Below are 21268 nucleotides of genomic sequence, written 5' to 3'. Positions count from 1 at the left end.
ATCTATAAAATGAAGATAAGAATATCAGTTACTATTCTGGATTGCTTTGAGGATTAACTGAGACACTGAATGTAAAACTACTTTGAAAAGAGTAAAGTGCTATTCAAACGTTAACTATTATTTACAATTTGTTATGTAAAGTTGTTTGAAGTATGAACACAAATTTAGTGTTCTGAGAAACTAGAAAGATGTTCAGAGCTAATTTTTATTGGCTTCTGTTCCAGTCTTTATGAGTGGATCTATTTAACAAAGTCAAACCTCAAAGCTTTGAAAATGAGAAGTAAAGCAGGAACTTTGGTTTTTATTTGCATATGGGCCTTCTATGCTATAGCAATAGGTAAGTAAGGTGTGTTTCTAGAGACCACTGTCTCTACTGTCTTCTTTTGTAAGTGGGTGAGTCAGTCAACTTCAAAAGACAGTTTTGTCTTGCTGAGTGTCACTACATATCTCAGGCACTCACACAATGTTAGCCAAATACAGCAGTTGTGAATGTAGGGACACAGCCATTCAGATATGGTCTCCACAGTATTCAGAATGGCAAAGGTAAATGTTATTAATTATTTATGAAGGAATTAATCTTAAAAATCTCATACAACAATTACAGATGTGAATAGGGTAGTAGTAGCATCTGTAGACAATCTAAATGCGAGATAAAGCCACGCAATTTTATAAGCGAAAACAAATAATAGTTTAATATTCCTTTGGAGTTAAATTTAAGGCTAAAATTTTTGATTCATAACAGAAATAATGAGTAAAATAAAAGGATGCTATGAAAGATTATCTAGTCAGTAACTGGATGTACCACAATTTTGGTAGATGAATTCTAGGGGGATTCTATCATATTTATTAATACCAGCTCATTTCCTGAGCAGCAGTATAGCATATCACAGACATAACAGAAAAAGGAGTATCAGAGTAACTCAGATCTTGGCTCTTCTACTTTCAGTGGAGTTGCATTTTATGTAAGGTTTAGGTTCTGAAGTTGATGTCAAAGGCAAAAATCATGCTGTCAGTGCTACTTGAAAACCCCTCTAATTGCCCATTAAGATGCCCATTTTGAGATTTTTGTTTCATAGAATGATTGAACTCAGAAACAATATAAATGTTTTATTGCTTCAACTATTTCAGCAAGAATCCAACTTGTTGGCTCTTCTGATTCTTAGTAATTATCTTCATCTATTAAAAAAGTTTTAATCATTAATTTTCTTTTTAACTTTTTGTGTGAGTTAGCAACTTATTGTCTCTTGGCTCTCATTCACCCTTTATTTCATGTTCTGCAAAACTGCATGAGGCTTTTAAATAGTTTTCCTTTGCCAGCCAGCAAGATGTTAAGCTATGCCAATAGAGGGCAAAGGAGAGATACTGCAGAAAAAGAGGGTTTTGTTCCTGGTTTGCACTGACTCCACAAGCTCCTGTAGTTTGTGTAGCACCCAAGACCTGAAGCACACACAGCTTCCCCAGGGCCTAGCTCCTGCAACACAGGAGGCATCTCCAAGCACTCCATCCCTCCATCCCCAATGTTCCTTTTCCCCCTCTAGCTTTTTCTTTTTTTGTAGTAGGACTCACTTATCCATTTATTAAGTCACTGTTGAGTTTCTACACAGGCCAGGTACTGTGGCAGGTCTGGGGGTACAGCGGTAAAAAGGGCCGACAAGTCCCCTTCTTCATGGAGCTTACGTTTGCAGGGAGGAGAAGTGAACAAAGAGGTACTGAAAATCCAAGTATAAACTGGGATAATACTATGAAGGAGGGGTATAGGGAGCTGTTTGAACCTAATGGGAGGTTCATCTTTGTTTTTGTTTTTTTTTAACATTTTTTTTTTAATGTTTAGCAAAATGTTTTTCTTTCTTTTTTAACATCTTTCTTGGAGTATAATTGCTTTACAATGGTGTGTTAGTTTCTGCTGTATAACAAAGTGAATCAGCTATACGTATACATATATCCCCATACCTCCTCCCTCTTGGGTCTCACTCCTACCCTCCTTATCCCACCCCTCTAGGTGGTCACAAAGCACAGAGCTGATCTCCCTGTGCTATGTGGCTGCTTCCCACTAGCTATCTACTTTACATTTGGTAGTGTATATATGTCCATGCCACTGTCTCACTTTGTCCCAGCTTACCCTCCCACTCCCTGTGTCCTCAAGTCCATTCTCTATGTCTGCGTCTTTATTTCTGTCCTACGCCTAGGTTCTTCGGAACCTTTTTTTTTTTTTTTTTGAGATTCCATACATATGTGTTAGCATATGGTATTTAGTTTTCTCTTTCTGACTTACTTCACTCTGTATGACAGACTCTAGGTCCATCCACCTCACTACAAATAACAACATTTCATTTTTTATGGCTGAGTAATATTCCATTGTATATATTTGCCACATCTTCTTTATCCATCATCTGTCGATGGACATTTAGATTACTTCCATGTCCTGGCTATTGTAAATAGTGCTGCAGTGAACACTGTGGTACATGTCTCTTTTTGAATTATGGTTTTCTCAGGGTATATGCCCAGTAGTGGGATTGCTGGGTCATATGGTAGTTCTATTTTTAGTTTTTTTAAGAAACCTCCATACTGTTCTCCATAGTGGCTGTATCAATTTACATTCCCACCAACAATGTAAGAGGGTTCCTTTTTCTCCACACCCTCTCCAGCATTTATTGCTTGTAGATTTTTTGATGATGGCCATTCTGACTGGTGTGAGGTGATACCTCATTGTAGTTTTGATTTGCATTTCTCTAATGATTAGTGATACTGAGCATCCTTTCATGTGTTTGTTGGTCCCTTCTAGCTTTATTGAAGTATAATTGGTATATTAAAAATGGTGCATAATTGGGGCTTCCCTGGTAGTGCAGTGGTTAAGAATCCGCCTGCCAGCGCAGCGGACACAGGTTTGAGCCCTGGTCCGGGAAGATTCCACATGCCGCGGAGCAGCTCAGCCCGTGTGCCACAACAACTGAGCTTGCACTCTAGAGCCTGCAAGCCACAACTACTGTGCCCGTGTGCACAACTACTGAAGCCCACGCACCTAGAGCCAGCTCTGCAACAAGAGAAGCCACTGCAATGAGAAGCACTCGCACCACAACAAAGAGTAGCCCCCGCTCACTGCAACTAGAGAAAGCAGCAACGAAGACCCAAAGCAGCCAAAAATAAATAAATTAAATAAATAATTAAAAAAAAAAAACAACTGTAGGCATTATGTTGTACAGCAGATCTCTGGAACCACCCCCAATATTTTTGTTGCAAAGTGCCACTGGTGAGATACCTCCCTGTGAACAGCTTCTCCTGCACCCTAAAGGGCAGATTTCTGACAAGTTCTGCCATGTAACATAGTATCCAAGTGACTTCTCTGCCTTCAGTAAGCCACCATTGTGCCTTCTCCAACAAGGTCTAGATCTCAACCTCTTCCACTCAGGTTCCGTCTCAGTCTGAGGGGAAATATGAAGTAGCTGCTTCTTATATCTGCTATTCCTAGTCTTTACTTCTCTCTGTTTTTCAAGTTTTTTTCCAGCTTTCTGAGATATAACTGATAAGTAAAATTGTAATATATTTAAAGTATACGATGTGATGATTTGAAATACGTATACACTGTGACATGATTCCCACAATCAAGTTAATTAACCCTCTAGTCTTTACTTCTTACTAGCCAATTCCTCAGTACTCCAATCCCGTTACAGTTAACAAATCTTTATATTAAACTTTCCTTGTTTAAATTACTGTGTAGTTTCTCTCTCCTGATTGTCCCAGACTGATACATTATTAGGCAATGTTTCCTTAAGGTCATCAATTAATTCTTTAATTTCTTCTTGAATGTCAGTCAAGCCATCATCACCCTTGTCTGACTGCCTGGCCACTTAGATGATGTATTTCACTTTTTTGTCAACAGTCAAGAAACGCTTTAAAACTTATTCACAAATCTTTCTATAGGTATCACTAACAAGCTTGATTATTTTGGGCTTTATTGTTCTCACATTACAAAGGAACAACTGAGGGAGCAGATTCTTGGCTCTCTTTTCATGGTTTCTCAGGCACATGTTTATTGAGTGGAATGGTCCTCTCACAGTGTTGTTTCTCTCTCTCTGCCAAGCACTATGTTGAATGATCACGATTCTAGTCTATTAACTGTGGGACCTCATGCAGTTATTCAACCCATCTGAGCCAGTTTTCTCATTGGTAAAAAAGTGATAATATTTACACTACAGACTAATTAAAATAATTAATTTATCCTTAACAAATGTTTAATTTATACTTAATGAAGCACATAAATAGCACCTACTATACAATACATAAATAACACCTACTATAACAATACAATTATGGTCACATGACTTTGGGTTCTGAAGGAAGAACCGTTTACTCATGGATTAAAGCTGCTAAAGTAAAAAGGGACAAGATATTTTTGGTGCCAAAAATACACTTGAGAGAGCATGCATTAAGCACATGAGAGAGTACGTATTAAAAGCAGGGTAGTTGGAAAAATCCTGTTTACAATATAGAATAGTGGTCTCCAAACACCAGTCATGGGACTGGCTGCATCAGATTCCTTTATAGAAATTTATCAAAATCTAAATGCCCAGACCCACTGGTAGAAGCACTAATTCAATAGGTCTGGGGTAGGGCCAAATCATCTGTACTTCAATCACTTCTCAGATGATTCTGATGAGTGGCCAGGTTTGAGAGCCACTGCATGTGCTATACTCATCTTTTACTTTGAGGCCCAGGGTATAATCAGTTATTCTTTAATACCCTGTTTTTGTCTTACTATAACGCTTGACAAAGAATGTGGGCAGGATATCTTAAGAACGTCTTACAGAGCCCTTTGCATACAACTACTTTTCAAGCATGGGTCCCCAATAAATATTCAGATTCTACTCAACTCTGTCAACAGAAGAAAACTTTTCAAAAGCCAACACAAACTAAACTGTGCCTTGAAGAATTTTCAAATGCTTTAAGTGATGACCATCACATTGAATATACCAAGGAAGATGGAGGTTTCTTTCAATATTAAACAGTAAAGAAACACCAGATATAGAGGAAAGACAAAAGAAGTAAAATTTTCTCTGTGTTATTTGTTGTTCAACAATCTCACCAGGAGAGTGATAAACTATTATTTATAATAGTAATGGAAGCCAGGTGATTGTATAAACAGTATTAGATTACTTACTTTGCCATGGTTTCTGCAGACAGGTCTTCAGAATTCTTGACTTTTGTTTCACCTAAAAAGAAAATATTTTAAAAATAAAATTCCCATGAAGATAAATCAGAAAAGCAAGAGTATTTGCTTTCAAAAAATCTCACCTTGGGATAATGAAATGGGAATTTTATAATGGTATATGATGGGCATAGCAAGGATTTTCTGTTACAGACGTATCTTTATAGTTGGCCATCTGAAGAAGGATAATTACAGTAGCAAAGATTTTTCCACATTCCTCATACATCACCAGCATCAGAATTTGGTTACGTTAGTGGACATTTTCTTAGCTAAACAACAATATATATATATATGTGTGTATATAAAAATATTTATGAAAACTGAAAGCTAGGACTTCCCTCTAAATGCACAAATGGAACAGCCCAGGCCACAATGAAATCTGTAATATTTAACACTATTCAAAGGGCTTGGCAAATATATCATTGAGTCAGTGACTAATTAAGAACTTCACTCACCATGACCTCGAAGATCCAAAGCCACAATCCTACATTGAACCCTACTAATGATTGCTGCCTAGGAGGAAGAGGAAAAGGAAAAGTATTCAGATACATCTGGGTTAGCAAATCTTTCCCCATTACCAATGATAACTTTGTCAGATGAACTGCCATCAGAATTCAAGGATCTCAAGAGAATCAAGAGACTTTCCACTTTAAAGCAAAATTTTAAAAATAATGATTCTCTGCTTTTTGTGTGCATATTCTGGTTATATCCCAACTTCAAAATATGGCTTTCTCCACCTAAATCCCTCTTTAGAACTTAACTCTTCCTAGCTTTTCATAAAACAGAATAAGCACCTTTATACAATGACCCTCTGAGCTTTACTATTACTTATGATTTTCATCCATACTCACTGGTTATCTTTTCCCTAATCTGGAAGGGAAATTCTCTAGATAAGGACCATGAGTCAGTTTATATCTAGGCTCAGGATATCACACAAATGTGACACTCAGATCATGAAATAACCTTGAAAGCAGCACAAGTCATGAAATCTACCAAAGATTCACTTAAGACAGAGCAGGAATACACATAAGTTTGTACCAGTTAAACAAAAATATATTGAAAAAGAAATCATAATATCATGAGGAAGTATAATTTCAGAGGTTTAAACAAGCCTGAAATAATTGAGGATCTTCTTCCTCAAATGAACTAGTTTCTTTGACAATAATATATCACAATTGGTGTTAGTAAATGTCATCAACACTTTTTTAACTTTTAAGAATAAGATAGGAAAACTATCTAGGCTAACTTTTATATTTTATGAATGAGGAAACTGAAGTCAAGAGAAAGGAAATTATTTGCTCAGGGTCATGCAACTAGTAACAAAAATAAGACCAGAATCAAGGTAAGATACTAACATAACAGTCAATGTATACCATAAAACAAATCAGAGCTCTTAAATCACATTTTCCCCTCATTTTATTTTTAACTGATTAAAACATATTTTGAATATATTCACATTATAAAAATGTTGAAAATTTAGAAAATTAGTAAGAGAGGAGAAAAAACTCCTCTGATTTGCCATCCATATGTCATCTCTTTGGATATTTCCTATGATCATTTTCCCCAGCTCTGTCAAAATATTATTGATTTATAACATATGTAAGTTTAAGGTGTTCAATGGGATAATTTGATATATGTGTATAATGCAAAATGGTTACCACAATAATCTCCATCCCCTCACTAATTACCATTTGTGTGTGTGTGGGGGGGACACAACATTTAAGATCTACTCTCTTAACAACTTTCAAGTATTAATACTGTATAATTAATTACAGTCACCATCCTGTACATTAGATCCCCAGAACTAATTCATCTTATAGCTGGGAGTTTGTACCCTTTCACCGACATCTCCCCATTTCCCCCACCTCCCAGCCCTTGACAACCACCATTCTAATCTCTATTTCATGAATTCAGCATTTTTAGATTCCACGTATACATTTTAGATTCCACAATAACATTATTTGTCTTTCTCTATCTTATTTCACCTAGCATAATGCCCTCAAGGTCCTCCATGTTATTGCAAAAGGCAGGATTCCCTTTTTCATGGCTGAATATTCGTGTGTGTGTGTGTGTGTGTGTGTGTGTGTGTGTGTGTGTGTGTGTGTGTGTGTGTGTGTGTGTGTGTGTGTGTGTGTGACATTTTCTTTATCCATTCATCCACTGATCGATGCTTAGGTTGTTTCCATGTTGTGGTTATTGCAAATGACATTGCTGTGAACATGGAGGTGCAGCTATCGCTTCAAGATCATTTTTTCATTTCTTGCAGATATACAGAAGTGGAATTGCTGGATCTTACGGGAGTACTATTTTTAATTTTTTGAAGAAACTCCATACTGTTTTCCATAGTTTGGCTATACCAATTTACATTCCCATCAACAGTGCAGAAGGGTTCCTTTTTCTCTACAGGCTCATCAACACTTGTTTCTTGCCTTTTTAATAGCCATTTTAATAGGTGTGATGTGATATCTCATTGTGGTTTTGATTTGCATTTTCCTGATGATTAGTGATAGCGACCATCTTTTCATGCACCTGGTTGCCATTTGTATGTCTTCTTTGGAAAAATGTCTATTCAAGTCTTTTGTCCACTTTTAAATTGGATTGGTTTTTTTTGCTATTGAATTGTATGAGTCCCTTATATATTTTGGATATTAATCCCTTATCAGATAAATGGTCTGCAAATATTTTCTCCCATTCTGTAGGCTGCATTTTTATTTTGCTGACTTTTTTCTCTTTTTTTTTTTTTCTGTGCAGAAGTTTTTTAGTTTGATGTAGTCCCAACTTGTTTATTATTGCTTTTGTTGCTTGCACTTTTGGTGCCATATCCAAAAATCACTGCCACAGGGCTTTCTCCTTGTTTTCTTTCAGTAGTTTTATAGGTTCAGGTCTTACATTTAAGTTTTTAATCCATTTCAAAGTAATTTTTGTGAGTGATGTAAGATAGGGGTCTAATTTCATTCTTCTGCATGGAGTTATTCAGTTTTCCCAACACCATTTATTTTAGAGATTATCTTTTCCTCATTGAGTCTTCTTGGATCCCTTGTCAATTATTAGTTGATTGTATATGTGTGGGTTTATTCCTGAGGTTTCAATTCTGTTCCATTGGCCTATGTTTCTATTTTCATGCCAGTACAATATTATTTTGACTACTATAACTTTGTAATAAAGTTTGAGATCAGGAATTGTGTTGTCTCTAGCTTTCTTCTTTCTCAGGATTGCTTTGGCTACCTGGGGTCTTTTGTTGTTCCACAGAAATTTTAGGATTGTTTTTTCTATTTCTGTGAAAAATGTCATTGGAATTTTGAAGGGGATTGCATTGAATCTGTAGATGGCTTTGTGTAGTAGACATTTTAACAATACTAATTCTCATGATCCATGAACATGGGCTATCTGTTTGTGTCTTCTTCAATTTCTTTCATCAATGTCTTATAATTTTCAATGTACAGATCTTTCACCTCCTTGGTTAAATTTATTCCTAAGCATTTTATTTTCTGATGCTATTGTAAATGGGATTGTTTTCTTTATTTCTTTTCCAGATAATTCATTGTTAGTGTATTTAATCATATTTTAAAAATCACCTAGAAAATCAAGTCTGTTTCTACTTCCAATACTCTAAAGAATATCTTTAAAGAGAACAAAGGACTAAAATTCTAATATACTTTGCTATTTGCTCCTGAAAGCTAATTTACAGGAGTTATTTAATGCATTATGGTGGTACTAAAGCTTTAAATGCCAAAAGCAAATCTGTATTTTGGAAATAAAATTAAGTGGCAAAGATAGTGTCAAATTTGCCTGATTGCTGTACTTTAAAAAAAGAAAGGTAAAACTAGGTCCACAAAACAGCAACAAAATATTCATTTGAAGGCAGTAAATGTCAATTCCAATTTTAAATTGAAAGCAAGAATTCAAAATCTTATGTGCCTGTCAGAAAACACTGACAATAATACTAAAAACAGATTTTTCACTCACTTATTTAACAAATCTAAAGTGCATCTGCTAAAAGTCTGGCACCAATTGAGTAATGGGGTTACAGTACGAAAAAGACAGCCAATGTTCCTGCTCCCATGACGTTTACATTCTAGTTTGGTGGAGGAAGACTAGTAATCAATGAATGAGCAAAGTAAATTCAGAAAGTAATACATTTTATAGATAATAAAAAATTGTGAGAGCATGTCTATGCCTCTAGATCTCACTTCAAATAGTACAACTCTGCCACTTCTGGAATGGTTGAGTAAAAAGCAGCTATTTAAGAACTAGACTTATCCAACCATTTTCTCAATAGAAGTTGTGGTGTTAGTAATAACAGCAACAACAGTAGAATGTAATTTTTATTAAATCTTACTATGTATCAGGCACCAATCTAATTGCTTCAAATGAATTATCTAACTTTCTCCTCACAACTCTTTTATTTAGATACAATTTTCATCATGTTACAAGTGAGAACATTTTACACAGAGGTTTGGTAACTTGCCCAGGGACAAACAGCTATAAGTGGTGAGGCCAAAATTAAAGTCTGAACAGCCTGATTCCAGGTGGTTCACAACCCTGGCTGCATAACAGAATCACATAAGGAGCTTCAGGAAATACTGCTACCCAGGTACTAACCCACCAGAAATTCTGATTTAAGTGATCTGGGTAGGGGTCCAAGATATCAACGCATTTTAGAGTTCCCCAAGTGATTCTAATGTACAAAGTTTAGCCTAGCTCTAGAGTAGAGAATAAGAGTCAAGACTGGAAGTTAGATCTGGGTATTCTGTACCACTTTATTATCTCACTAAATTATCTCCCTGAGAAGTAGGCTGGGAAAATATTAGCCCAAATTTTGTTGCTGACAAAACAGGTTCTGAGAGGTATTGGTGAAGGTGTGGAGAAACAGGTATCCTCACAGACACATAAAATCCTCAAACTTTATAATGTTGGCTAATCTGATAAGTGAAAAGTGGTATTCTTTTATTTTAGTTTATATTTTACTCATTAATAGTAAGGTAGAGATATGGGGATATATGTATAACTGATTCACTTTGTTATAAAGCAGAAACTAACACACCATAGTAAAGCAATTATACTCCAATAAAAACGTTAAAAAAATAGTAAGGTAGACCCATTTTTATAAGTTTATCAATTATTTATATTTCCTCTTCTGTGAACTACCACTTCGTATCTCTTGCTCATTTTTCTACCGGATTATCTTTTTCTTACTGCTTTTTGGGAGTGTTTTTTTTTTTTTTAATGTTTATTTATTTGGCTGTGTGGAGTCTTCGTTGCACTGTGCAGGCTCTTCATTGCGACGCACGGGCTTCTCTCTAGTTGTGGCAGACAGGCTCCAGAGCACGCGGGCACAGTAGTTGCAGCGTGTGGGCTCCAGAGCACGTGGACTTGTGGGCTCTCTAGTTGTGGCAGGCGAGCTCTAGAGCACACAGGCTTAGTTGCCCCACAGCGCGTGGGATCTTAGTTCCCCGACCAGGGATCAAACCCGTGTCCCCCGCATTGGAAGGCAGATTCTTAACCACTGGACTATCAGGAAAGTCCCGGTAGTTTTTTTTAATATAATGAAACTGTTAACCCTTTGTCTGTTATTCATATTGCATGTATTTCAAATACTTTTTACCTAGCACATAGCTTGTGTTTTAATTTTAAGATATCTTGTCTAGGAGTTTTTCATTTTGGCAAAGTTGAATTTATCAACCTTTCTTTTATGGCTTTTTCTTCTTCTGGCTGCTCCAAGGTCATATATGAATATTCTTACAGTTTGTTTTTTAAATTCAGTAGTTTAATCCATTTGGGTTTTTTTTATATTAACTTATTTTTAAACATGGGCCTATTTCTTGATTCTTTCTGCCAATAACCATACTATTGATAGAGTTTTAGAATATGTTCTGATATATGAGAGGGCAAGTCCCTTCCCTCTTGCTCTTTTTCAAAATTATCTCAGCAGTCACTGGGCATTTATTCTGTGTGAATTTTAGAGTCTCATGAAAAATCCCATTGAGATTTAGGGGAGTTAGATTCATACAGGAACATGATTTATTTCTCTATTCAGGTTTTCCTTTATATTCTTCTGTACTGTTTCCTCCATAAATGTCTTATAAGTTAAAACAAATAAGACTTATTCTCAGTTATTTTATAGTTTTGTCACTTTTATGGATAGAATAATTTTTCCTCTTATATTTCCAAATCCAGTAACTGCTAATATTTAGGAAAAGTAGATTTTTTTATATTTACTTTGTAAACTATGGCTTCACTAGTAGTTTGCCAGTTGATTTTCTTTGGTTTTCTAGAGAGACAGTATTTACAAGTAATGACAGTTCTCACTCTTTTCAAAACTTTAAAACTCATTTTTCCTTCTTGTTTTATTGTTTGGCTAGAAGCTCTAGTATACTGTTGAAAATAGCACCCCTATCTTGTCTCTGACTTTAAAAGTGTCTGTTTTACCACTAGGTATATTTACGTAATTTTCTGGTATATAAACTTAATAAAGTTAAGAAAGTTTTTCATCTATTCCTAATTGCCAAGAGTTTTCAACATACTGGGTGTTGTACTTGATCAAGTCCTTTTTTCATATCAAATGAGGCGAGAGATTAATTACACTGATAGATTTTCTAATGCTGGACCATTCTCACATTCCTGGGATAAAACCTAGTTGGTCAATATATTACTATTTTATTACACTACTGGAGTCAATCTGCTGTTATTTTATTTAGGATTTTGCATCTATTTTATAACCTAAATTGGCTCACAGTTTTCTTGCAGTCTTTGCCTGGTTTTGGTATTAGACTGATGTTACCTTCACAAATGAATTGGGTAACTTAAAACAGTACTACTCTAAGTAGTACTTTTATGTGGTGAAAAATTTTAATTAAACTTTCTCCTCGGGAAAAGAAACTAACATTCCATAAGATATCAAATATTTAGAATTAATAAGAGACAGCCTTTTAACTAGTCTCGCTGTCTCCATTTATGTTTCCTGCCCAACCCATCATCTATACTAGCATCCTGATTGTTCTAAAGCTCTTCAATGACTTCCCATTGACTAAAACAGTGATACTCAATTACACAAGTAGGTAGATGTGTATCATAATGCTCAGTTTCCCAGAACTTTACAATCTCGGTGTGTTTGCAATTGTTTCATGCAAATCAGACTTTCGATACCCCTTCTCTAATTCTGACATGCCTAAAATACGTTTATGGACAGGAGAAGTTTTGTGTTTAAAAATAGCTCCCTCTATTACCCTGAACTAAAGGATAGGGGTGCAATTCCCTAGCCAGGCATACAAGGCCCTCCCATAATTTTGTTCCTGTGATCTCTCTAGTCACCTCTTTCCCTGCTCCCTACCGTTATACTTTATACTCGAGCTACTTATAACTTCCAAAACATACTTCACTGTTACACTCTTCACTGCCTTTGTACTCATCTCTCCTTGAAATGCCTCTCTACTCATCTAATTTCTATTCAGTCTTTAAAGCCCAAATGTCCCTTCTCTTATGAAACTTTCTTTAATCTCCCCCCTCAACCATCATCAGAGTTAATAATTCCCTCCTCTGTTACTTTTGTATCTTGTACATAGATGCTATAAACTCATCTAACAACTGAGTGCTTTTTTAAAAAAAATATTTATTTATTTGGCTGTGTCGGGTCTTAGTTGTGGCATGCTGGCTCCAGAGTGCGTGGGCTTAGTTGCCCTGTGGCATGTGCGATCTCAGTTCCCTGACCAGGGATCTAACCTGCATCCCCTGCATTGGAAGGCGGATTCTTAACCACTGGACCACCAGGGCAGTCCTGACAACAGAGTGCTTGAGTCAAGCACTTTATCAAGAACCTCATATCTTTTGTTCAGTCTCATAACCACTCTATTAACTAGGTAGTATTATATCCATTTTACAAATTAAGAAACTAAAGCATGATAGATTAAGTTGTGTTGAGATTCAAATCCCAGTCTGAGATAAAAGCTTCTTAAAATTTTTGCTGTATTATCTATATATATATATGTTATCTCCATTTTTCCTATTTTCCCCATTAGACTTAAAACATCATATAAAAACAAGAGGGGCTTCCCTGGTGGCGCAGTGGTTGGGAGTCCGCCTGCCAATGCAGGGGACATGGGTTCGTGCCCCGGTCCGGGAGGATCCCGCGTGCCGCGGAGTGGCTGAGCCTGTGGGCCATGGCCGCTGGGCCTGCGCGTCCGGAGCCTGTTGCTCCGCAACGGGAGAGGCCACAGCAGTAGGAGGCCCGTGTACCGCAAAAAAACAACAAGAGGATACATTTAATTCTCCAATGTATCTATAGCACCTAGCATAATGCCTGGCACAAAGTAGTGGTTTAAGTATTTGCTGATTGGCTGATCTTATTAAAGAGTGAACTCTCATTTCTCTGTCCTTAGTAACCCAGCACAAAACCTGAAATACAGAATACATTCATAAATATTTGCTAACATGAACTGAATTAACTGGGAAAAGAAACAGGAATCAGCAGATACTACAGATCCAATTCTTGGCTTCAATCAGTTCATACTTGGTTGGTCCCAGGTCCTTCAGAGGTACCAAAACTGAAAAGGACTGAAGGCTGATTTTCACTACTTTTTAAGTGTTTACTATTGACACTATAGTTGCTACATTAGGAACAGGCACATGTTGCTGTTACCTGTTCACTCAAAAAACATTCCTTGAGTATACAATATGTTCCCAGAATAAATAAACTCTGGTCTTTGCCTCCAAAAAAACTCACAATCTAGTTGAGGGATGTAAATGACTAAAGCCATGCTACTAAGGACTTGAAATGTGGCTAGTCCAAACTGAGATGTGTTATAAGTATAAAATACACACTGGATTTCAAAGACAGTATAAAAAATAATGTGAAATATCTCAACAGTAATTTTTATATTGATTATCTGTTGAAATTATAATATTTGGGGTACAATGGGTAAAATAAAATATATATTAAAAATTATTTCACATGTTTCTTTTTACCTATTTAATGTCCCTACTAGGAAATTTAAAATTACATGTGTGGCTCACATTATATTTCTACCGGATAACACAGGTCTAGAGACATGAAAGAGTCTAGCACTTACAGGCAAATCATACAGCTACATTCCACAGTAAGAGAAAGGAAGTTGCAAACAAGACAAGGGCCAAATCATTCAATAATTTAATAATGGTTAAGTAAGTGCCTATGTGTCAAAAACTGTTTCAGGAATTTGGGAAACAAAAGAAGTAAGACATTATCCCTGTTCTCAAGGAATTCATGGTCTAATAGAAGACATGAGAAGGCACCTTTATACTTAATTCCAATAATCCTGCTGCCAGGAATGAAATGATATATTCAGGGCCCTCCTCAACTCCACAGCTATCTGGCTCCAGGTATATAGTGCTGCATTCTCACTTGCTCCCACTTTCTGTCCTTCAGACTCACTAGTGGTAAGTAGAAGACGTATGTATATCTGCTTGATACACACAAGAAGAGATGACAATTTCATTTTAGATAGGAATGTTGCCAGTATCTTCTTCAACAGTATCTCCCCTTATATATGGGCTACCCTACCCCAGAGTCAAGAATATTGGGAAGATCTACAACTGGCAGTACTCACATAGACACATATTCCGTACTCTAGACCAGGGTATCATCAACTAAATATTACTTCCTAGTAGCTCACTAGTACCATTAAAATATAAACATTATTTAAAAAAGAAGGAACACTTTCCAAATATATATGGGGCATTTCGATGTGTTAAGTACTATAGCAGGCTCTATTAGGGAGACAAAGGACAGACATTATCTCTACCGAAGCACCCAAAAAGTCTGTCTGCTTATCCATTACTTAAATCACTGAGACACAGTCCCCAACTTGGGAGAATTCCATCCCCCTCATCCCAGTGCAATATATATAGAACATTTTATAAACTGAAGAATTCATGTGCTAAAGCTCACTCCAGTTAAAATCCTCTAGTTGAAAGAACACATGATTTTGGCCTATGATGATAATGTTTGAAATCGACTTACATCCCTAACCATCTTATATGAAGCTAAGTGAATGAGCACAGAAGAAAGTTAGGCTAGTCAAATTCATCCCCAAGCAAATAATGATTGTGCTAACTAACACTAACTTCCACTATCAACTGCTTACTTACCGTGAACACAGCCCAAGAAAGGGCAGAGTGGCCTCCTCCATGCAGAAGAAGTAGGACTGGACCCTCTGAGCCACTCTTGTAAACTCGAAAAGTGTATGAATAGTTAAAGATAACATATCTAAGCTTTTGCTCACTGAAGTTTTTGATTACTTAGTCATAATGACTGGATCAGAAAACTCAGTCAGGACCAAGCTATAAGCAAAGCTGCAGACTTCCAAACCTAAGAGGCACTTAAGTAGAAGTTTCTGAGACACCAAACCTGCTTTTGAGGCATGGAGCCAGTATGACCACGTTCTTTTTCCCACTTTTTTTTTTAATTATTATTTTTTATTTTGACTGTACCACACGGCTTGTGGGATCTTAGTTCCCTGACCAGGGACTGAACCCAGGCCCTCCGCAGTCAAAAGGCTGAGCCTAACCACTGGACTGCCAGGGAATGCCCATCACCACTTTTTCAATGGGAAAAAAACTATTCCCTTTGCCCTAATGAGGACACAGTCCCTGGTTTCTAGACGCTAAACCAGTTCAACCCACTTGACTCATGAAACCTTCCCCTCAAAACCTGGGCCCTCAAAAGATATATCAGTTTCAAGAATTTAATTCTTAATCCCTTCCCCATGCATGAGACAATTATAGCCAAATAAGATATTGGCACAGTCTTACAAGAAATATTCCATGTTGTACAAGGAACAAGTAGAGAATGAAAATGAAATAAACAGCAAGAAGAACATTTTAGAAACTACACAAATCTTCTTAGACAATGTTATAAGCCTACTAAAGAATAAGTCATTTTACAAAGGATATATCCTTGCCAGTTTCATTCTCTACTTCTACATCTTCCATGGATTCAAAGTACTGACTCCACGGAACAGGAGAAAAGTCCCGCTTTCTTCCAGGGCTAAGGGAAAAAAAAGAGAGAGATTTCAAGTAAAAATTAGTTATGCATGAAAAGGTAAAATCTTCATCAACAAATATTAAACGTAAATCTGAAATGAAAATAGCAAGATATTTTCTCGTAAAGATATGAAGAGTTTTCATACACAAAGTATTACATTAAACTGTTTTAAAAAGCTCATATATGTATAAAATTTTAGGATTTTAGGAAATTCATCAGTATGTTTTTTTTTCATTAGTATGTTTTAATCACAAATATATTGTGTGTATATACACACAACAAAACCTGCTAGTTCTCTCACCTTGTTCTTGGCTATAGGCTCATTCTTATCCTCTCAATCCACTTTAATATTGTTCCTGCTACATTAATTTTTGGTCACTATTGCTTCTTCATACCTTTAATCCTTCACATTTTTTCATGCTTCTTTGTCATTTCCCAACCAATCAATATACAAGCTTCATAGAAGGCAAACTGTCCGTATCAATACCTTGAATTTCTGGGCATTTATCTGAAGAGAAGCTCACACAGAAGTGAAATGACTTATCTATTCAATGTAGCATTGCTTGTAATAGAGAAAAATTGGAAATAACCTAAATATCAACAGGTGACTAATTAAAATAAATTTTGGTACACAGAGAAATAGTATTTCGTTGTAAAAAGAAGGAAGCAATTATATATTGATAAAATTCCTTATCTATGGATAAGATACACTGTTAAGTAAGCAAAGAAACAAACATGATGCACCTACTACCATTTGGGTAAAAATGAGAAATATGCATAAATGTAATTGCTTATATATATTTAGAATATCTCTGAATGAATACTGATATAACACTAATGGTAACCTGGGAGGGGAACTATGACTGGGAGGTGAGAGGGACAATTTTCATTGTACATCCCTTTCTATGTTTTGACCTTTGAACCATGTATTATTTTAAATTATTGTTATTTTAAATTATTATATTAAACTATTTTGAAACAAAACAAAAATAATTGATAAATATGTTTACAACCTAAGGCTTCAACCTTCGATGGAACACAAGAAAGAAACCCCAAGTCTTCCTCTATTTCCACACAGATTCTTTCCAGTAATGTAGGAAATTTAGCATTCCATCAGCAGCAAAACATTAACTCCTGCCTGACAACTTCTTGTATATGCTATGGGACCGAATTGAGAATATGTACAAAGCATAATACGAAGCTACTTTTAAAAACTTAAGTTAATACAAAAGCACTCTAGGTTGACTATAATATTGGAAAGAATTACAGTGGGGCAGCTGGGCAGTAAGGAATGTATTCTCTCAACAGTCAAGTATTTATTGAATATCTACCTTCTACTAGGCATTGAAACAGGTCAGTAGGTCTCAATCCATGTAACAATAAAATCACCTGGGGAGCTTTTAAAAATACTGATGTTTGGATCTCACCTCTAGAAATTGATTTAAATGGTCTGGGATGTGGCCTAGGTACTGATAATTTTTAAAGTTCCCCAAGTTGAGAGAGAGATGCTAGAAATACAAAGGTAGAATATATGATTTGGAGTGAGAGAGGAGTTCAAATTCCTCACAGTTCATACCATTGCCCTATAATTCCTAACACTTGCAGTATGGACTTGGGCAAATTCAAATTATCTAAATTCTTTCTGCCTTGGATTATAATGACTAAGTAAAATAAGATATCCTTTAAAATAATCTAATACATCTGGCATTTGGTAGTTGCTCAGTAAATCGGTAAACCTATCTTCTGATAGAAAAAGTCCCTCTGTGGAAGTAAACTACAACTTTAGCCTAGACCTATTTTTTGGTTTACCGGTTGCACTTGAATTCCTACTGCAAAACTAAAAGCAGACTTATTTTTTTTTCAGTCAGTTATTTATTTATTTTTATTGAAGTATAGTTGATTTACAATATTATATTAGTTTCAGGTGTACAGCATAATGATTCAGAATTTTTGCAGATTATACTTCATTATAAGTTATTACAAAATAATGGCCATAATTCCCTGTGCTATACAATATATCCTTGTTGCTTACCTATTTTATACACAGTAGTTTGTATCTGTTAATCCCATACGCCTAATTTGTCCCTCCCCCTTCCTGCTCCCCTTTGGTAACCACTAGTTTGTTTTCTATATCTGTGAGTCTGTTTCTATTTTGCACATACATTCATTTGTATTATTTTTTAGATTCCATATATAAGTGATACCATACAGTATTTGTCTTTGTCTGACATTTCACTAAGCATAATATTCTCTAGGTTCATCCACATTGCTACAAATGGCAGAATTTCATTCTAAAAGCAGAACTCTTAATTCTACTTATCAGTCACTCACAAACTCATCTATGCATATACTAAAATTTGAGTACATATAACAATCATAACATAGCATGCCAAACCTATTATAATAGATTCTAAGAACCCATGCATGAAATTTTGATGTCTAGCGCTAGGATATCGTCGTAATAGTACCTAACATTTACTGTATGCAACAGTGAGTCACTGTGCCAATTTACAGGCATGATTCTATTTAATTCTGACAAAACTTTGAGTTGTTTTTATCCCCATTTCTCAGATTAAAAAACAGATTTAGAGATACAAAGCAACTTGCCAAAGGTTCTACAACTACTAAGTAGCAGTGACAGGACGCAAATCCAGTTCCATCACTCTTCAAAGTCTCTGTTCTTTACTCCAATGCTACATTAATTCTCAGATTTTTTTTGTCTCTCACTCTCTCATTTATACTTCTGAAAAGTAATAAGGCTTTATGTAGGGCATATTATCAGAGGTTTCCTTTTCAGAGTCTAAATATGACTGATTTTGCCAAGGCCACAGAAACTTTCCAAGTTGGCCAGGCACTAGTTAAAGAAAAATTACTTCCTACCATCAGAAATCATTCCTAGGAAAACAGCCTCCACTTCTAATCTTCATTTAAAAAATAAATTTTCAGGGACTACCCAACTTATACAACATATGAGTAATTCCCATTTAGTTAAAAAGCCAATAATCTATACCTCAAAATGTTGCTCCTACTCCCACAGAGATCTTTCTGGCATACTCCTAACATCTGCATTTGAACATATAATTGTTTATATACTCCATGACTTCAGGAAATTTTGCACAAGGTTAGATAAGAAGTAGAATATGAATCTTTATATTCTAGTCAGAAAGAATACTCTGTATTTTAGAGTTGAAGTTTTGGTTCTTTTAAAAAATAGTTTCTTATTCTTTTATGCCTAGCTACTTTATGGTCATTACAGCCTGTGTAGGCTCTTTTTAGTTGTAATTTTTTATTTTATTATTTACTTATTTATTTAGCCGCGCCACGTGGCTTGCAGGATCTTAGTTCCCAACAAGGGGTTGAACCCGGGCCACGGCAGTGAAAGCGTTGAGTCCTAACCACTGGACGGCCAAGGAATTCCCTACTTATAATTGTTTTAAATGAATTAATTACTGACTTTTTTCTCCATGGAGTCATAATGAAAGAATTCTGAAATAAGAACTTTCAAAAGCATAACAAGGTTAAGTTATACTTTAAAAATAAGGATTTATTCACCAAGAACCTATTATATGTATCAGGCTTGTGACTGAGGTGGGGTGGTAGGAAATGCTGGGATTACCATAAAACTAGTGAGACAATGCCTCTGCTCTCAAGAAGCTAATATCAAACACCTAAATATCTAACATAATGTACAGATAAATACTTTAAATAGCCTAAGAGGTACAGCCAAAGTGCTGTGAATGTTCAGAGGGAATAAAGATTACTTTCAGCTTGGGAAATAGAGACTTCAAAGAAAAAATAATAATTAAGCTATGCATTAAAGGACAAACAGAATTTGGACTGATGATGGAAGCAGAGAAATAGGGAGGGGTAAGGCAGACATTTCAGGGAGAAAGAAGGGCACAAATAAGTACCCGGTATGATGCCTGTCATGGGGGTACTATTAAAAAACAAAGTAAAAAAATAAATGCAATAAGGTGGGAATAAGTACAGCAGTTTTGAAAACTAAGAGCTGATACAAGTAAAAGCAGATAGTGGAGAAAGAATCATAATAAAGTACAAAATATATGATCTTTTTCTGTTATTTGTGTGTTAGGGTCCCAAAAGCCAGATAGAGTTTGAATGGTATTGTAGAAAATGAGCAGCCAATAAAATGCACAGATTAAAGTATTTCAGAAAGATCAATGTGGTGAGAGGTACAAGATGGACTTGGTTCTGGAAAACAATATGTTGCAATAACCTGGGTAGGAAAAGGTGGGAGTATAGACTGACAATGGAATTTAAAAGGAGGAAAACACAGAAAGAACTTTCAAAAAGGCAATCAACAAATCTCAGGAATGTTCAAGGTATGGAAGATGACTGACAGTAGAATCAAAGTCATTCTAAAGTTCTGAACTAATAGATGAATTATTAAGTCCAACAATTTATAAATAAAAATCTACTTTGGGGGACTTTGCTGGTGACACAGTGGTTAAAACTCAGTGCTCCCAATGCAGGGGGCCCAGGTTCAATCCCTGGTCAGGGAACTAGACCCCACATGCATGCTGCAACTAAGAGTTCACGTGCCACAACTAAGGAGCCTGTGTGCCGCAACTAACAAGCCTGCCGGCTGCAACTTAAGACCCAGCACAACCAAATAAATAAATAAAAACAAGAAAAAAAATTATTAAAAAAATAATAAAAATCTACTTTGGGAGGTAAATGTATACAAAATTTTTGATGTCAGAAAAAAGTTTATTTCAAACCTAACAAAATAAATGTATCATTTCCTCCCATCTCCTGCTACCAGAGGAAGGAGTTCGGCAGCCAAGGAACAAAGTAGTACTATAAGAGACACACAGGAAATATGGCTTCTACCTAAACCATGTGAATCAAGTGTGTTTATGGACCCTTTGCTATTCTCATAGACCTTGTTCAGAATCTGATGAGTGATGAGTCCTCACTCTAGAAAAAAATTCATACACATATATTTCGTATACAATTTCCTGGCTTCAAGAAACCCATCTATGAATCTCAAATTAAGAACCCTTGGCCTAACATGAAAAGATGCT

General features: G+C 35.8%; 2 protein-coding genes across 6 annotated transcripts in view; one reads left to right on the top strand and one right to left on the bottom strand.

The window, feature by feature from the left end:
* The window catches only part of PPME1 (protein phosphatase methylesterase 1), a 76784-nt gene that overhangs the window by 26073 nt on the left and 29443 nt on the right, over positions 1-21268 (bottom strand). Inside the window, exons 2-5 of the mRNA XM_060160001.1 lie at positions 16130-16223; positions 15326-15418; positions 5659-5716; positions 5156-5207 (exon numbers count right to left, since the gene is read on the bottom strand). Of these exons, the coding sequence (XP_060015984.1) occupies positions 5156-5207; positions 5659-5716; positions 15326-15418; positions 16130-16223 (297 nt within the window). The remainder of the gene's footprint in view (positions 1-5155; positions 5208-5658; positions 5717-15325; positions 15419-16129; positions 16224-21268) is intronic.
* P4HA3 (prolyl 4-hydroxylase subunit alpha 3) overlaps positions 1-21268 on the top strand; it is a 119787-nt gene that overhangs the window by 74318 nt on the left and 24201 nt on the right. For 2 of the 5 annotated variants that reach the window (XR_009542463.1, XM_060159995.1), the window contains exon 14: positions 2783-2830. The exons of 1 other annotated variant lie outside the window; for it this stretch is intronic. Coding sequence is in view for 2 of the 4 variants with exons in the window: in XM_060159995.1 (XP_060015978.1) it covers positions 2783-2791 (9 nt within the window). In the remaining 2 variants the exon portion in view is untranslated. Of the gene's footprint in view, positions 1-2782; positions 2831-7469; positions 7766-21268 lie in introns of those variants that run through there. 2 more of the 5 variants (XR_009542462.1, XM_060159992.1) reach the window with 2 other exon arrangements.

Source organism: Lagenorhynchus albirostris, chromosome 9, assembly GCF_949774975.1.
Source record: "Lagenorhynchus albirostris chromosome 9, mLagAlb1.1, whole genome shotgun sequence".
Lineage (NCBI taxonomy): Eukaryota > Metazoa > Chordata > Mammalia > Artiodactyla > Delphinidae > Lagenorhynchus > Lagenorhynchus albirostris.
Note: the sequence above shows the minus strand (reverse complement) of the source record. Positions and strands in the feature narration are given on the sequence as shown.